At 39.6% G+C, this 15,471-nt stretch overlaps 1 protein-coding gene across 2 annotated transcripts; it reads left to right on the top strand.

The window, feature by feature from the left end:
* The first annotated feature begins 650 nt into the window (after window positions 1–650).
* Window positions 651–13,500, top strand: LOC106102400 (myosin-7B). 2 transcript variants are annotated; one of them, XM_013281861.1, is made up of 12 exons: window positions 651–1,012; window positions 1,367–1,507; window positions 7,602–7,826; window positions 8,056–8,293; window positions 8,699–8,862; window positions 8,988–9,131; window positions 9,496–9,754; window positions 10,202–10,342; window positions 10,884–11,063; window positions 12,533–12,790; window positions 13,039–13,205; window positions 13,328–13,500. In XM_013281861.1, exons 1-12 carry the CDS (start codon window positions 797–799, stop codon window positions 13,400–13,402), a joined length of 2,208 nt encoding a protein of 735 aa, XP_013137315.1. In that variant the 5' UTR covers window positions 651–796; the 3' UTR covers window positions 13,403–13,500. The 2 variants fall into 2 exon arrangements, with proteins under 2 accessions (XP_013137315.1, XP_013137314.1); XM_013281860.1 differs by lacking the exons at window positions 13,039–13,205; window positions 13,328–13,500 and adding an exon at window positions 11,427–11,983 and having other exon boundaries at window positions 12,533–12,621.
* Window positions 13,501–15,471: the final 1,971 nt, after the last annotated feature.

Genomic DNA, 15,471 nt, shown 5'->3' with positions numbered 1-15,471 from the left:
AAATATATATGTGAAGTCAAGCAACCCGCACTGCGCCAGCGTGGTTGACTATGAACTATGGTATGAACTATACTTAACAGTGGTAGTGCCCGCTTAACAGTGGTAGTGCCCGCTTTAACATCTTAGCACGAATAGGCCGGCACGCCCGGTGTAATACCACGAACACACAGAAGACAGGCGTGAAATGGAAACAATTCCGTGTTTCGTCTAATGAGTGTGGTGCCAGGGGCCTAATTTAAGTCCCTCTCTCTTTACCACCCTTTTCTTATAAGGAGAGGTTGGAAAGAGGAAGGGGATTTGACAGTGGAGGAGATGCATAGGAAGGGGAAATATCCTCTTTATGTGCGTCTCCTCCTCCGTCGGATGAGGGTAGGCAACGCATCCGCAATTGCGGATGTCTATGGGCAGCGGTCACTTCGCCATTTTGGCGTTTTCAGGTGGCCGCTTGCTCGTTTGCCACCTTATATTACAAAAAAAAAAATATGGTTACTCTAACTTAGGGTAGGCTCCGAACCCCTCGGTGGGGACGTATAGTGAGCTGGTGATGATGAGAAATATTGAAAAGACTGGATGAAATATATTCTAGGCTTGCAACACCGATGACTGAAATTAAGTCTGACATTCTGACACTGACAGCAATTAAAAAAAAAGAGGCCATTGAACGAACTGTCAATACGTTATACTTTTTGTTAGGAGAATGTAGAAACATTGATTTTACACGTTTTAAAGTTGTTTTTCTAAGATTATTTACTTTGTATATGAAGTTTTAGACAATTAGCCGTCTAACTGTCACACGATGGCAGCCACGGCACATAACGAACTTTCGATCGTGGACTTGAAGGTGGAGATTGAGAGACTAAGTCGGGAACTGGACCAGGCCAGCAGCGAGAAGATACAATCAGCTCAGTTAGGTCTGGTACTGTTGGAGGAGAAGAGTGCGCTGCAGCAAAGATGTAACGATTTGGAAAGCCTCTACGAGAACACGAAACACGAACTTGAGATCACACAAGAGGTTAGATGTCCTACATACCGCCTTATTTTCACTTTTCATGCATTACTGGATTCACATTAAGCTAAACCAAACGGTAACTCAAAAAAAAAACATTCTAATATGTGAGCACTGAACTACTTATAAAAATTATGAGTGAAATCCAGTTTTACTATATTTAATTTGAAATGTAAATGTCACCAGTAATTTATTCAAATGATTCATTACGCTAGTTGAATTATGGTCTAATCAAATATAATTATTTCTGTTATAATCCGATTTATAGTATACATATTTGAGTCAACGATGTGACAAATTTACATACAACACACTTGTATGGTAGTCTGTATGTTAAAATTTAATATATTTGTTTAATAGGCTTTGATGAAACTCGATACGACACAGAAAGTGACCACACAGAGTGGTATTGAACAGGAAAATGCACTCCTCAATGAATCGGCTGCCATGGAAAGCTCTCTCACATTACAAATCATTGAACTGGAAGGAGAATCAAAACAAGTAAGTCCTGGTTTATATCTAGTTTCAAAGCAGCCTAAAAACAATTCATTATTACCTGTATTTCTAATAAGAATGTAAAATTAATAACAAGGGTTTGTATATTTTATAGAACATTTTGTTCTTATTCATTATGATATGATTTGAGGACTATCAATTAACATAAATTCTGCATATTTTTTACTACCGTTCAATGTCTGCTAAGAATTAAAAATTCAAGTAATAGATTATGAAGCTTTAAAACGGCAAAAGAATATTTGAAATCTGTCAAATAATTTTTTAAGTTTATTCAAAACATACAGAAATAAGAATCTTTTGTCTTTATAAATAATAGCATAAATTGTCTGCATAAACTCTTGCTCGCTCTTCCAATTTTATTTTTAACTTATTAAAAAAAAGTGGTGAAAGAATTTTTAAAGTTTGTAATTCCAGTCAGTTTGTAATTATGTTCAACTTCTTTGTCAAAATTCTTGCTCCAAATTCTCTAAAAAATGTTTAAAATTGTAGATACAGTAGAACTGCAATAAGTTAAAGTCCAAGGGAAACACAAAATATTTTAAGTTATAGAGTTTTTAAGTTATCAAGGGTCTATGTTGTAGAGGTTTTGGGCTCGGATGGGAAGGGAACATTTTATTTTTTGAAGTTAGAGGGTTTTTAAGTTATTGAGATTCTACTGTATTACAATTCTTACTTCGTACTAATATTATGGATGGATGGATGTTTGTTAGCGTTTGTAGCCTAAACGGCTGAACGGATCTCCATGAAATTTGGCACAGGTTTAGAACTTAGTCTGGAAGAACACATAGGCTACTTTTTATTCCCGGAATAGTTACGGTTCCCGTGGGATTCATTAATTTAGTTTTTTAATGTTTACTCGATAATTCTGCAACGGTTCAACATATTTAATTGAAATTTGACACATATACAAAACAAAGTCTGGAGTACACATGGGATAAGCTTCATTCCCGAGAAATGTCCGGTTCCCGAAGGATACGTAGCTTTATGTAATTTACATAGATAGTTCGAATGTTTTCTAATACCACGCGGACGAAGTTGCTGGCAACAGCTCATAGTTTATATGATCCTCATTATCATTGCTTTATCTATGGCTTGTGTGTGTCATTACTGAGCTGGTAGTCTACCTAATTAGGGGTAGCTAGGGCGTGGTTTTAATTTAATTATTATGACTCCATAATCTATTAATATTACCATACAGTTTCTTCAAGTTGTAACCCCATTCAGTAGTAAACAAAAGTAATTATCACAAGGCAAAAATGTTTTGCATACTTATGAAAATTATTATATATATTTACTTTAACACTTACATAGCTACTATGGTCCATATTTAATTTAAAATAAAGGGTTTTTGAAAAGTAAACAAATAATATTACAAAAATAGTAAATAATTAATTGTAAAATGTCTCACCAAAGTTTAAATAATTTAAAATAGTAAATGCCTATAATCTGCACTATAATTATATTTTTGTAGTGATTTCTTTTTTTTTTTAATGTAATTGTTAATTTTTGCATAAATAGAGTGATACGTTTATTCATATTGTTATATTTTACAGTTAAAATATTACATGAATATGATAAATAGCAAGATACTCAGCTATAAAGTTTGATATAGCAACTAATCAATTGATATTATTTGTACTTTGACAAGTACCTTCTTTTTTTTCAATGGATTCGAATTTACATAATTATTAAATTCCTATTATTAATGAATACTTAAATTATTTATTTAGTTTAAATTTTGGGACCATGGTGACATGTTTGCACAACATTTTTATATTTTGAACTTTTCAGTTCCCATGTTATTCTGGCTTATCTCTGTCTCTTGTTTCTGAAGATGTGTTCTTTTTCGATTTTTCATTCTTTTTAAGAATTATAATGAATGTTGTTGATCGATTGATGATTACTTAAAAGGCTAAACTATAAATATAACTATAGAAACATTGTCATTTAAAAATGCTGGGAGCGTTTTATAATATACGTCGCAGTGTCAGGGTTAAGTCCGCCGATACAATAGGCGCTTACGTACGCCACCGTCGCACAGTGTGCGAAGCGCCAGTCCAAGGCGCCTCCAGAACACGTCATGATCTCATTACAGTCCGTTTGCCCAGACACATGTAACTGAATTATGCCGTCGTTTAATGGAACGAGAGCGATTGCTGTGAATCACCGGCGGACCCTCGGCCGCTCCCGGCCGCACCACCGCTCCACCACTCCACCGCCCGTTAGTCATCGTGCTCCAACTAATCGACGAGTCGCACTCGCCGCGGCCAATAGCGGCCACAGCGTCCGTGATGTAATGCCGCGAATGGCGTAAGCGCAGCGCCCGTTAATCCATAACACTGATCCAGAAATACATTTTTATTTGGCCGGCCTTGATTCGCACGCGGCGTGAGAGCGTAAGGATTACATCGATGCACCCTGCCGCCGCGCGACTGTACCCATCGATAATGCGAAATATTCAGTGTTTGTGCCAAGTTTGAGTGGGGGAAATATTTAACAAGTGCATCAGTGGTATGGTGAGAACGTTCATTGAAAATGGACGAAGGTGGTGAGGTAAATGCTTCATGTATATTTACAGTCGGCACGAGGGCGATGTGTCCGTGGCCTGTCGTGCATTAGCGATAACCTGAACTCAGTAGAGTTAGCTCATGTTTCAGGTTCGATGTAGTGTTTACGTAGATAATGGAACATTGTTGATGTTTGTTCGCTGGCGCGACGCCAACGGGATGGTTTCCTTCGTTTTCCGTTTATAGGAGTAATATCATATTATAATATTTTATATTGTTGAATAAGTTAACCGTCAGGTAGGTGGGCGATAATGTTAGCTAATGGCTCGTCGTTTAGTAGGAGTGTTCTCATAAATGCAAGGTTGCCAGGTCAATATTATTATCACCAATTACTAACATTGGTTGCTTACTTGATTTACCCCGCGATTTTTTTTTAAATATAAAAACCTTTTTACTTAACTTTAAGAACGTTTTCTGTCTTAGAAAATTTAGTTTTAACAATAAAATTTTTACTCATGTCTTAGGTTTGATTCCATCTATGATGTTGTTATAAAAGAAGTTTTTTAATTACTCGTTAGTTTGTAATTCATAGGCTAGGGTTATCTCGTAGAGTTTTATCTTTGCTCTGAGAAGATTGTAGATATTGTGCATAGGCAACATGACGTGTTTCGCCTTGACATGCACTTACAGTGTTCATAAATCTAATTAATCATTTAAATTGAAATAGTCTTTTAAAAGTTCCGAATATAGGTGCTATATTTAAGAAGTTAATTTCGCTTACAATCTGTGGATCCATTCATCTCAGCCAGTTGACTGCCATTACTGGGTATAGACTTCTCCAGAACATCGCCACAATTATTGGTCCAGTGCTGCCAAGAGCCAGGATAATCCAGAAACATTGACCAGATCGTCGGTCGATCTTATGAGAAGTCTAACCACGATGCGTTGAATTCGAATGCATTCGATGGTATTTAACAATATACAGACTGAACAGTGTATTGAATTTCAATGATGAATTAATCGCACAAAGAACTAGTGATTTTAAGACAGTAGATAATAAGATGATAAAGGCAGACTGTGATCTCATAGTTTCTCTATTCCAAATTGAGACAAGATGCTATAACATGTATCAAGTAAAGTTCATAATGTTAAATAATTTATGTACACTGTAACCACATACCGTATGCAATGTACATTGTATACTGTTCCCTTGCTTCGTTATGGAGCAGACAATCCCTCTCCAGGGAGTTATCCCTGAATTTAAATTGCTTATTTCATGAAACTGACGAGCCCCTGTCATATTGTTCTGAACTCGTCTACTGTCTTGTTAAAATATATGCATCAATTTACGCTGCGTTTAATGAACGCTGATTTTGTTTTGTGCAACGTATGAAGAACCTTTTTTCTACATTTTCTTGGCGAACCACCCTTGCTGCAAACACTTAACAGTTTGAAGAAAAAACATGTAGTTTAAAATGTATTTAACACTTTTTGTCATTTAGTTTTCGTGTCAGTAATTTCGGAATCCTAGTTTGGTATTTTTAATATTTTAAAATCTTCAAAAACCACTCGTGAGTTTCAAAACGTAAGTTACATTTGATTTTATTTTACAAACTAGACGTATAATATTGTAATTCAGACGTTGCATGTAATTTACGAAGTAGCTTGGGCGTCCGCTGCGCCACACCCCATACGGCTAATTCCGAGTTTCCAGCCTAATCAACTAAGTGCCACTTCCAGCGTCAATCCAATGAACCAATCATACTCTATACCAGCAGGGAGCGTTCGCATATATCGAACAGACTATTGATATTTGATAGTCGTAGCTATGGACTTGTTTTGCTGATGCTTCATATGAATATTAGTTGTAAATCATGTTATTTTTTTCAATAACACTGGTAAGCTAACAAAATGGTTGATTTTTTATTTCATTTAGAGAAGGTCCTTTCCATTTGTAGTCAACATTCAATCATTTATGCTTCGTATTAAAATTTTGGCATCTCATTCTTGCATTTGACGACTTCCCTTCATCCCATAGAACTTTTATACCAAAGCAATCATTCAATTTAAGAATGAACAGATTGAACTCAATGAATGACTAATCTTACAATTTGTATATTGTCAGTGGGGTCAAAGTATCAAGTGCGGCTTAACATGAATACTCATAACCTGAAGAAGTAAGTTCTTTTGGGAATCAAGTTGGAATTACATTACTTATATGATTTACGAGCAAGGATACAAAATTAACAATTATTTTATACGATAAGCGAAACTGCACAGTTATTTATCAAAATTCAAACAAGAAATAACTTAAATTGATTAACTTAAGCTGATTGTAAACATCCGTAACTTCAAAGATTATGCCGACGTTTACGGACTTTAAGTAGGAAGTAAGCTATTTCCTATTCGATCGATCGAAGACATCCGTTGAGATGGCAATATTTATATTAGAAAATTACTCGTCCACTTAAAGCAATATTTTACGAAATAGTGATGTACACACTATCTGAAAGTCAATAGAAAATGTATGAGTATTAGTAATTTAAAAAAATGCGTTATAATTATTGTGAAATTTGACTGACTAAACACGAGCCGTAGCATATTTGTTATCAGATATTTACTACGATGCACGCTACAAGCATGTTGAACCTTGAGTTATTTTTTAACTATTTAAATCTATACGTTCTTAATTCGCTTAATACAAATTACACATACTAATTTTAACTCACAAAAGGAAAACTCGATTTTAAACGAAATTTAGCGCTTTAACAAAGTTGTGACCCTAATGCCCGCTACAGCCGTTCACTTCGGACAGTTTTGACTGAGTCGAACTTTTCAGTTAAGCTGTGTATCAGTAATATTTTAATTATCAGAACTGGGCGCCTGTAGCGAATATTATAAAAGTAATTTCAAGCTAAAAATATTATTGAAATAAACTGAATATTTGAAAAGAGCCCTCGGTTCAACAGCGGTGCTATCGCCTGCAAAAAGAAACAAATTGAATGAAATATTTTCCAGAAGCATTGGACTATCTTATATTAATTAAAAGCGTTCCCGCCACGGCTCTCTGTGGATTTTTACAGAAAATAGGTCACTAGTTATAATGCATCGGAATGAATTATACAGCGACCGACGATGTTGAAAAATTCAAGCAAAATGTATACATATTTATTACGCAAGATTTTTTTTATAAGACCTCAACTACTTTGACCTATTTTCGACGTTTTGAATCAACTTTATGATAAAAGTGAAGCATCTCTTATGTTAAAGATTTATTATGTAAGTTTTTACTTAAGTGTCAGTCAACATTATCTGGGTTGTATAAAACTACTTCTATACTAATATTATAAAGAGGAAAGATTTGTATTTTTGGATTTATGTATGTATTAAAAAAACTCTGTTCGATTTTCAAAATTCTTACACCATTACCATACTTTACCAGTGAGTAACGTTGGCATATTTTTATATATATTTTTTTTAATTTTCGCGGTTGAAGTCGCGAGCAACAACTAGTTTAAGCAATGAAACAATAAATGTTTACTTATTTAATCTATATTTAATTTGGTGTTCAGTTACGTCACGAGCTGGAGCGCGTGGTGTCAGAGAGGGACCGGCTGCTGACAGAGAGCTGTGAGCTGGGCGCGGACAAGACGACGCGCGAGGCGGAGCGCGCGGCGCTGCGGGCGGAGCTGCGTGAGGCGCGCCAGCGGGAGCAGCGGCAGCTGCTGGACATCGCGGATCTAGAAGATGAGAACATCTCGCTGCAGAAGCAGGTCTCCGCGCTCAGGTCCTCACAGGTACGTGCATACAGAAAGCTTACTTAGTATAACAGGTAATTCAAAATATTTGAATATATATAGACGTACTTTATTAAATAAAATGAAACACTTCACTTATCTTCCAGAGTGCAAAGGTACTAAAAATTGGTCAAGTCGTTGTCTGAGATGATGAGATGTCTGATAGACAAGATTATTTTTATTTTCTGTAACATACAGGTTTACTGTAACATACATGTAACATTTTCAGGTAGAATTCGAAGGTCTGAAGCATGAGGTGCGTCAGTTGCGCGAGGAGGCGGAGAACGCGCGCGCGATGGCCGAGGAGACGGCGGCGCTGCGGCGAATCGCGGAGCGCCAGCTGGCGGAGGCGCTGGAAGCGCTGCAGGCAGAGCGCGAGGCCAAGTTCGCTGCCAAAAAAGAACTCGACGCTCACCTCAGCAGAGAGGCAGCTTACAACATCACAAATCTCGCATACAGTATACGAGGTCAGTAAAAAAATTCCTACAGGCGGTACTCATATTCCTGAGGTGTAACAACAAAAATATTGGTAGGGCTTATAAGAGTGGTCCTTTTTATTATACTTATCTCGTACCCACATATGTCTTAACCTCTTAACCGTTAAAAGCACGTTTTTCGCTTTAAATACCATAAATTGAAGCGGCTAGTAAATTGAATATAGATTAAGGAAAAGGAAAGAAGAAAAATGATTATTGAAAATAGTCTATTGCGTAAGGCTGATGTATAAATGAATCATCATGAATTGAAGGGTTAAGTTTCGAAAGGACTTTAACTTCAAATTAAAGATTCGATGGAAAAATTCATACTATCGGAATAACAGTAAAATACAGATCAGTTTCTTGTATAAACTAAATAGCAATGTCAACGTTTAGGTATGCCAGACGACAGTGCGGAGGAGGAGGGCGAGCCGGGCGGCTCCTCGTCCGCGGAGCTGGCCACCGCGATGGGCGACCACCACGCGGACCTCTTCTCCGAGGTGCATCTGCACGAGATATCACGTCTCGAGAAACAGCTCGAACAAGCGCACAATGAAAATGTAAGATTTGTTAACGTAGGAAATGTTTTATAACCAGTTTTATTAGAAATACTTCGATTTTCATATCAATTAAATTACATTAGTTGCTACTCAAGCAGTACAATATACTTGTGTGGGTATTGCAGAGCCAGCTGACGGCGTCGATGCGCGCGGCGCAGACGGCGGCGGAGAGCGAGGGCGCGGCGGCGGGCGCGCTGCGCACCGGCCTCGTGCGCGTCGCCTCGCGCGTCTCCGCGCTCAACGCACTGCACGCGGACTGCGCGCCCGCCGTCAGTACACACTCCTTACAATACTCTGTCCTAATAGTTACGACTTAGAGGCCTTCAGGAGGAGCGTACTACTCCTTGAAAGGTCGAAATCTGCGGTTTTTCTGGCGGTCTATGGGCTGGATGGGGTTGGATCAATTATCATTACGCGATCCGCTGCTCGTTTGTCCTTTTCTACAATAAAACAATAGTTTTTCAGTGTTTTACAACCTGAACTTAGACTGGGAAATCTCTTGTGAAATTAACAAACCGTCGCGTTTGAAGTACTTTAAATATTATTTTAACATTATCTTAATGTAGATTTATATTATATCTTAACTAAGGGTATATAGTGTAATTTTGTATTAAAATGTTTAACAAATGTTAGGAAGAGAAAGAGGAGAAGACGTCCGGCGGCGTGCCTGCTCGTGCGGCGCGGTGGCTGACGTGGTGGCGCGTGTCTGGCGGCGAGCTGAGTGCACTGGCGGGCGCGCTGGCCGAGCTGAGCGCCGCCAGCGCCGCTCCCGGCTCCCCCGCCGCGCAGCAGCGGCAGGCGCTCGCGCAGCTCAGCGACCGCGTCGCGGAGGCCGAGCTGCGCTGCGCCGCGCTGGAGGCGGATGCAGACTTGCTCCGTACACTTGCCGGAGGTATGTCGCAACAACCCCAAACATCTATACTTATTATTATAAACAGGAAAGATATGTATTTTTTAGGCATTGAAATAACTCAAAAACTACTGATTTTTTTTATTTCATAAAAATCTATCATCAATGAAGAACTACGATACGAACTAATAACTTTTTTAATTCTTAATTTCGCGGATGAAGTCTCAAGCAATAGTTTATAAATTAATAATCAATATCTAAACATTTAGATGACTATTAATAAAAGAGCGCCAGTACCGCAGTTGTCCCGAACAGGACTTTAATCTTGAATATGGCTTCGATCCTATCCATGTCATCAATGTTTTTTTGGATTATCTAATATAATACGTACATTTTTTTCTGGTATTAATAAAAACATCACAATTAATTCTACTAACAGATTCTGTAATTTGGTAATAAATAAACAAAAAAGTAACGTGTACTTTGCAGGTGCTGGCCGTGCGCTGGCGAGCGCTGCGCCGGCGCTGACGTCAGCGGCGGAGACGCTGGCGCAGCTGTACCACCACGTGTGCGCGGTCAACGGCACGCAGCCCGAGCGCCTGCTGCTGGAGCACGCCGGACACCAGGACGGTGCGTACAACACGCATGTTACATACTGTAGTTATTCAACAACTTTGGTACAGTCAGCTACAATAATATCTATATATCGACCTGAACTAGAATGATGTCAAAATTACTATTACTTGAGATCATATGTGGCCGGTCATGGGTAACGTCCACTTTAAGTAATATACTCGCAATACTTCTCAATCAGGTTATCATCAATTTAAAAAGTTCATAATAATCTCGCAACTCTATCTTTAGTGTCAGAATGAATGAAGTTCTCTAAAACGTCTCTTGGTGGCCGCTTGTGTCCTAATTATGACTTAACTACAAATAGATCCTTCTTTCGATTGCGACTTATACATTTACAAAGCTTTGGTTTTTAAAATTTGCTTAAACTTATTCATCCGTATACTTTTGACCCTATATACATATAAGATAAGTGCAATATATTTTTGTAACTGACTACTTCTTAAGTGTAAATATATATGCAGCCGACTGTACTCTGTTTTCAAATCCAAATGTTTTGGTATGGAATATTGTATTAGTTTGTATGTATGTGTTGCAGGTGTCGGTGCGGAGGGGCGCAGCGTGGAGGAGGAGGCGCTGGCGCTGGCGGCGGGCGAGGTGGAGGGGCTGCGCGCGGCGGGCGTGGTGGCGCGCTGCGCGGACACGCTGCTGGACCAGCTGACGCACCTGCGCGCCGCGCTCGACACCGCGCTCGACTCGCGCCTCAGGCACCAGCCCGGTAACTGCTCACACTACACTGCTATTCAAATATCTCATCGGCTCAACACCGTCTATGGGATATTCCGAGCTGCTAAGATATTTTACTAATATAATACCATTAATTATTAACAAATATTCATAACGTCAAAACGTAATGAAATTGATAATAATAGTACACTAATGTGTGAAATTTGAGTACATTACTCTTGATTGTACTAAGGATGTCTCTTAGTGTATTTTTAGTGGGATAATACTCCACTAATTCAGTTACTTGAGGACAATGTAAATGTAATTCAATATATCCACTGGTCTAAAATATCTCTCTAGGTAAATTAATGTAAAGATCTCAAGTAAATTTAGTATAATCAACTTATTTCCGTAGCTTCAAGTTGCAGTAAGCAAAGTATTCCGTCTGATGATTACAGTAAATTACAAAAAGAACATTACAACAGCAAATTAAAGGGAGACGCTAAGAGAAAACTGCAAGAAATTATCATACAATCCACCATTAAATATATTCAGAACAAACAAAAATCTAAAGTCGAAAAAGAAACGAATTGCTCACGAAAAAGTGTGAAAGAAATAACAGAGTATTTCGAAAATATAACAAAATTAAATAATAATAAAATAATCAATGACAGGTGTAATATTAATTACCAATCAGAAAGTAATAATATATTTTGCAATAAACTTACAATAAATTGTCGAAAAACGCAAGAAAATAACATGATAAATAAAATAGATCAAAACGAGATTTACAAGAATATATGGAAAGATAATATTTTATATGGAAATATATTACAATTTAAAAAATCTTCAGGTTATAAAAGCAATGATAATGGATTGAACAGTATAAGAGACTCGTTGAAATCTAGTTTCATAACTTGCATGTTGCTTCTGCAATATATTATGTGATGCCATTAATCCCAAGATATACATGTAAGATAAAATAACATACATAGTGTATAATCTCGTAGTGGTTGTTTTGGTATAAGTACTGTAGATATCTAATATATCGACTTTTATATTTTATTACCAATCAGAGCGCACACACCATTGACTAAACTATCGCAGAATTGTTTAGTCTCGCTTTGATTGCTATGAGCTTATATGGAAGTGCACACTACTCGATTTTTAGTTATACAACTAAACAGTTGATTTGGCTGCGAAACAATTGACAATCGACAATCGTACAAGTTGTGCGATAATTTAATCAAAGGTGTGCGTATGCTCTAAGATTTCATACCAATTTATTCTTTGTTACATCATAATTTTGAAGACTAAAATGAGTAAAACACTTATAAATATAAATATTTTCATGTTTTAATAGTTAAACTAAGTGAATAATTATTTAGTAAAAAAGTGGTAGCATGTAAAGTTCTCTGTTTTTAGATTATTAAGTCGAGTTAATCGGAGGCCAAGACCCACTTTGGGTCGCTGCGCCAACGCAGTAAGTCAGTTGAGTTAGTAATCGTGTCTCTTGTGTAGTGATGGAGTGCGAGGAGCGCGGCGCGGAGGTGGGCGAGCTGCAGGAGCAAGTGATCAAGCTGAAGTCGCTGCTGTCGACGAAGCGCGAGCAGATCGCGACTCTGCGCACCGTGCTCAAGTCCAACAAGAACACGGCCGAGGTCGCGCTCGCCAACCTCAAGTCCAAGTACGAGACGGAGAAGACCATCGTCACGGAGACCATGCTCAAGCTGCGCAACGAGCTCCGTCTGCTCAAGGAGGATGCCGCTACATTCTCAAGTATGTATTGTACACACACACACTTTAAATCGGTATTTCCCTGAGTGGTCCAGATGGATAACCTGTGGTCCATTCGCATATCTGTGGGCGGTTCTGTTATCTTCATGATTACTGGTAACTAAATTTAGGGACCACGAAATTTTTAACTGGTTTTTAAATTAATTCTACATTTTGTAGGTTGTTCAAAAACTGAAAAGCGTTTTTATTCATATTTGGTCACCTCTTAAATACGTGTGTTGTTGCGTCAGGTTTGCGTGCAATGTTCGCGGCGCGGTGCGAGGAGTACGTGACGCAGGTGGACGAGCTGACGCAGGCGCTGTCCAGCGCAGAGGACGAGAAGAAGACCCTCAACCAGCTGCTGCGCCTCGCCGTCCAGCAGAAACTCACCCTTACACAACGTCTCGAGGAACTCGAGGTACTCACCCAATATAACTATTGAGGACCTAATTATTTAATGGACAATCTACATATGGAAGAATAATGGGCAATTCAGCATAGGTAATTCTAAAATAGGCTATTGTAATGAATTGTTTCCAGGTGGACCGCGAGATGCGCACGCGACGCGTCCCCAAGTCTGCGGGTACGGCGCGCGCGCGGCCGCGGGACTTCTAGCGGCTCGTGCTGGCGCTGAAGGCCGCCGCGGCCGCCGTGCGCGCGCTGCTGCGCCACGCCACGCGCGCGCCCTGACTCGCCGGCACTCCGCGCTCGCCGCACGCCACACTACTCGCCACACCGCTCCCCCCCCCCGCCACAACATCCGCAGCGGCCGCGGCAGGCTCAGTGATTACTTGAACTACAGAACTGACCACACAACTTTACCTATGTGCTAAAACTTATTACTGTTGTAATGATGTGATTTGAAACGATATGATTGCAACAGGCCACGTTTCGACGTCGAATACATCTTAACCGTTAACATAGTAGTGTTATCGTATGCGTTGTGTTATGTACTAGTGTTATTGTGGTGACGGTGACTCGGACGAGCCGCCCGCGAGCGACTCGTCAACGTTTTTTCTATTTGTGGTTGTAAGGAGACTAAATTATTTATACCTTTTATAAAACTACTTGTAATTAATCGTACCAATAATGTAAGCGAGGCTCCGCGGTACTTAACTAGTGTTAAAGCGAAAATGGTGCGCCGCGCCGCTACCCCCCCGCCGTGAACCGTCAAACTGTGCGGCGGCGCGCGCGCACCGCACGCCCCGCCCACAACACACTGAGCCACGCCCACTACACAACTCAACATAATAACTAATAAATGTAGTGTACTTTATAATACAATTCACCTCAGCATCAAATATAACCTGTTCTCTTAAGAACTGTCTTTAAAAGAAGAAAAAATTGAGCATTAAAAATTTTAGTATACATTTTAAGATATTAGATGCGATTTGTGCAATGTTCACACGCACTGTTCTTTAATAAAAGAGTAGTCGCGTAGTTTACTGACGTATAAGTAATCAATAATTAAATTAGATAAATTATGGAATTGCATAATGGTTGTCTTTTGTACTGAATTAGAATAAATTTTTCTCATCATTTTAGCAATCGTTATTACATCCCATTAAATATTAAGGGGATGTTTGAGGTGAATTGTTTACGAGACTAGTTGACTTGTGGGTGTGGCCAGTGGTCAGTGTGCCGCTTGGCCGAGAGTGCGCGGAGCCCCGCCCTGTGTAGTTGGTGTTATATGAATGTTGACTGATTTTAATGGCGGGGTGCGGGCGGCGGCGCGCCGCGGCCTTTGTTGTTTAGTGCGGGCGCGCCGCACCCCCCGCCCCCCGCACACCCACCCCTCCGTAGAGAGGTCACGTGAGACGTATCGCATTCCCTATTTTGTCTATCGCCCTTTCACAATATTTTGATATTACCGAATTTCCTCGTACCTACGTCTACTGCACTACGCCAAATTAATCTTTAACGAATATTTTTGTAATTGTATCGGTGTATTTTATAACGCGAACGCACTCGGCGCCGCCGCCCGCGGCCACGCCCCGCGCGGCTGCCCCGCCTCGCACCGGACAACGGAACCGCGCAACGTTATTTTTTAATTATTTACATATTTAATGAGCGCTGTGAGGTTCGCATAGATTATACACATTATGTAATCATTTACTCGATACGAATGTCTAGTACGTCCATGAAAAATCTAAAAAAAAAACATATTCGTCGATTTCCATCCATTGAGTGCGCAAAAAGACTATGTAATCTGTTGTAGTTGTTATTCTCTAGTTTGTTGTGTTGTTGTGGCCCTCCGCCGAATACTTTCGTCCATCTTGTTCTAGTTATATTTGTAGTATTTCCGTATTATTTTGTTCTGTTAAAGTAACGTCGAGGTCGCTGCGATCTATAACGTCGAACTGAATGGTTCGTATCAAAGGAAGGTCTTCCCATTTATATTTGGTATGTACAAGGTAGAGTACACAGAGGTGGGACAGGGGGGTCGCAGCCGGCTCGACGCACTCTGCCGTCCTGTGGCGTCGCCACGCGCGTCCACTTCTTGTCCAAGAGCCGGCCGAGCCTGCACACACGTGCACACACACAGACATGCACATAATCAGACAGACAGACAAATGCATCACAACGAAATTAGTCACATCACAAATGTAAACGCGTCCCGATTTGCTCAAAGTTTGCTCACGCGGGGCTCGACCGGCGCTCTATTGATAAGACAAAATTTACAA

This window comes from Papilio polytes, unplaced genomic scaffold (assembly GCF_000836215.1).
Source record: "Papilio polytes unplaced genomic scaffold, Ppol_1.0 DF823923.1, whole genome shotgun sequence".
Lineage (NCBI taxonomy): Eukaryota > Metazoa > Arthropoda > Insecta > Lepidoptera > Papilionidae > Papilio > Papilio polytes.
This window is presented reverse-complemented; position numbering and strand designations above follow the sequence as displayed.

Coding starts and splice junctions, on each gene's coding strand:
- LOC106102400 (XM_013281860.1), top strand. CDS start 797: ATGGCAGCCACGGCACATAACGAACTTTCGATCGTGGACTTGAAGGTG. Junction 7,827..8,055: donor CCGCGCTCAGGTCCTCACAG/GTACGTGCATAC, acceptor TAACATTTTCAG/GTAGAATTCGAAGGTCTGAA. Junction 10,343..10,883: donor GCACGCCGGACACCAGGACG/GTGCGTACAACA, acceptor TATGTGTTGCAG/GTGTCGGTGCGGAGGGGCGC.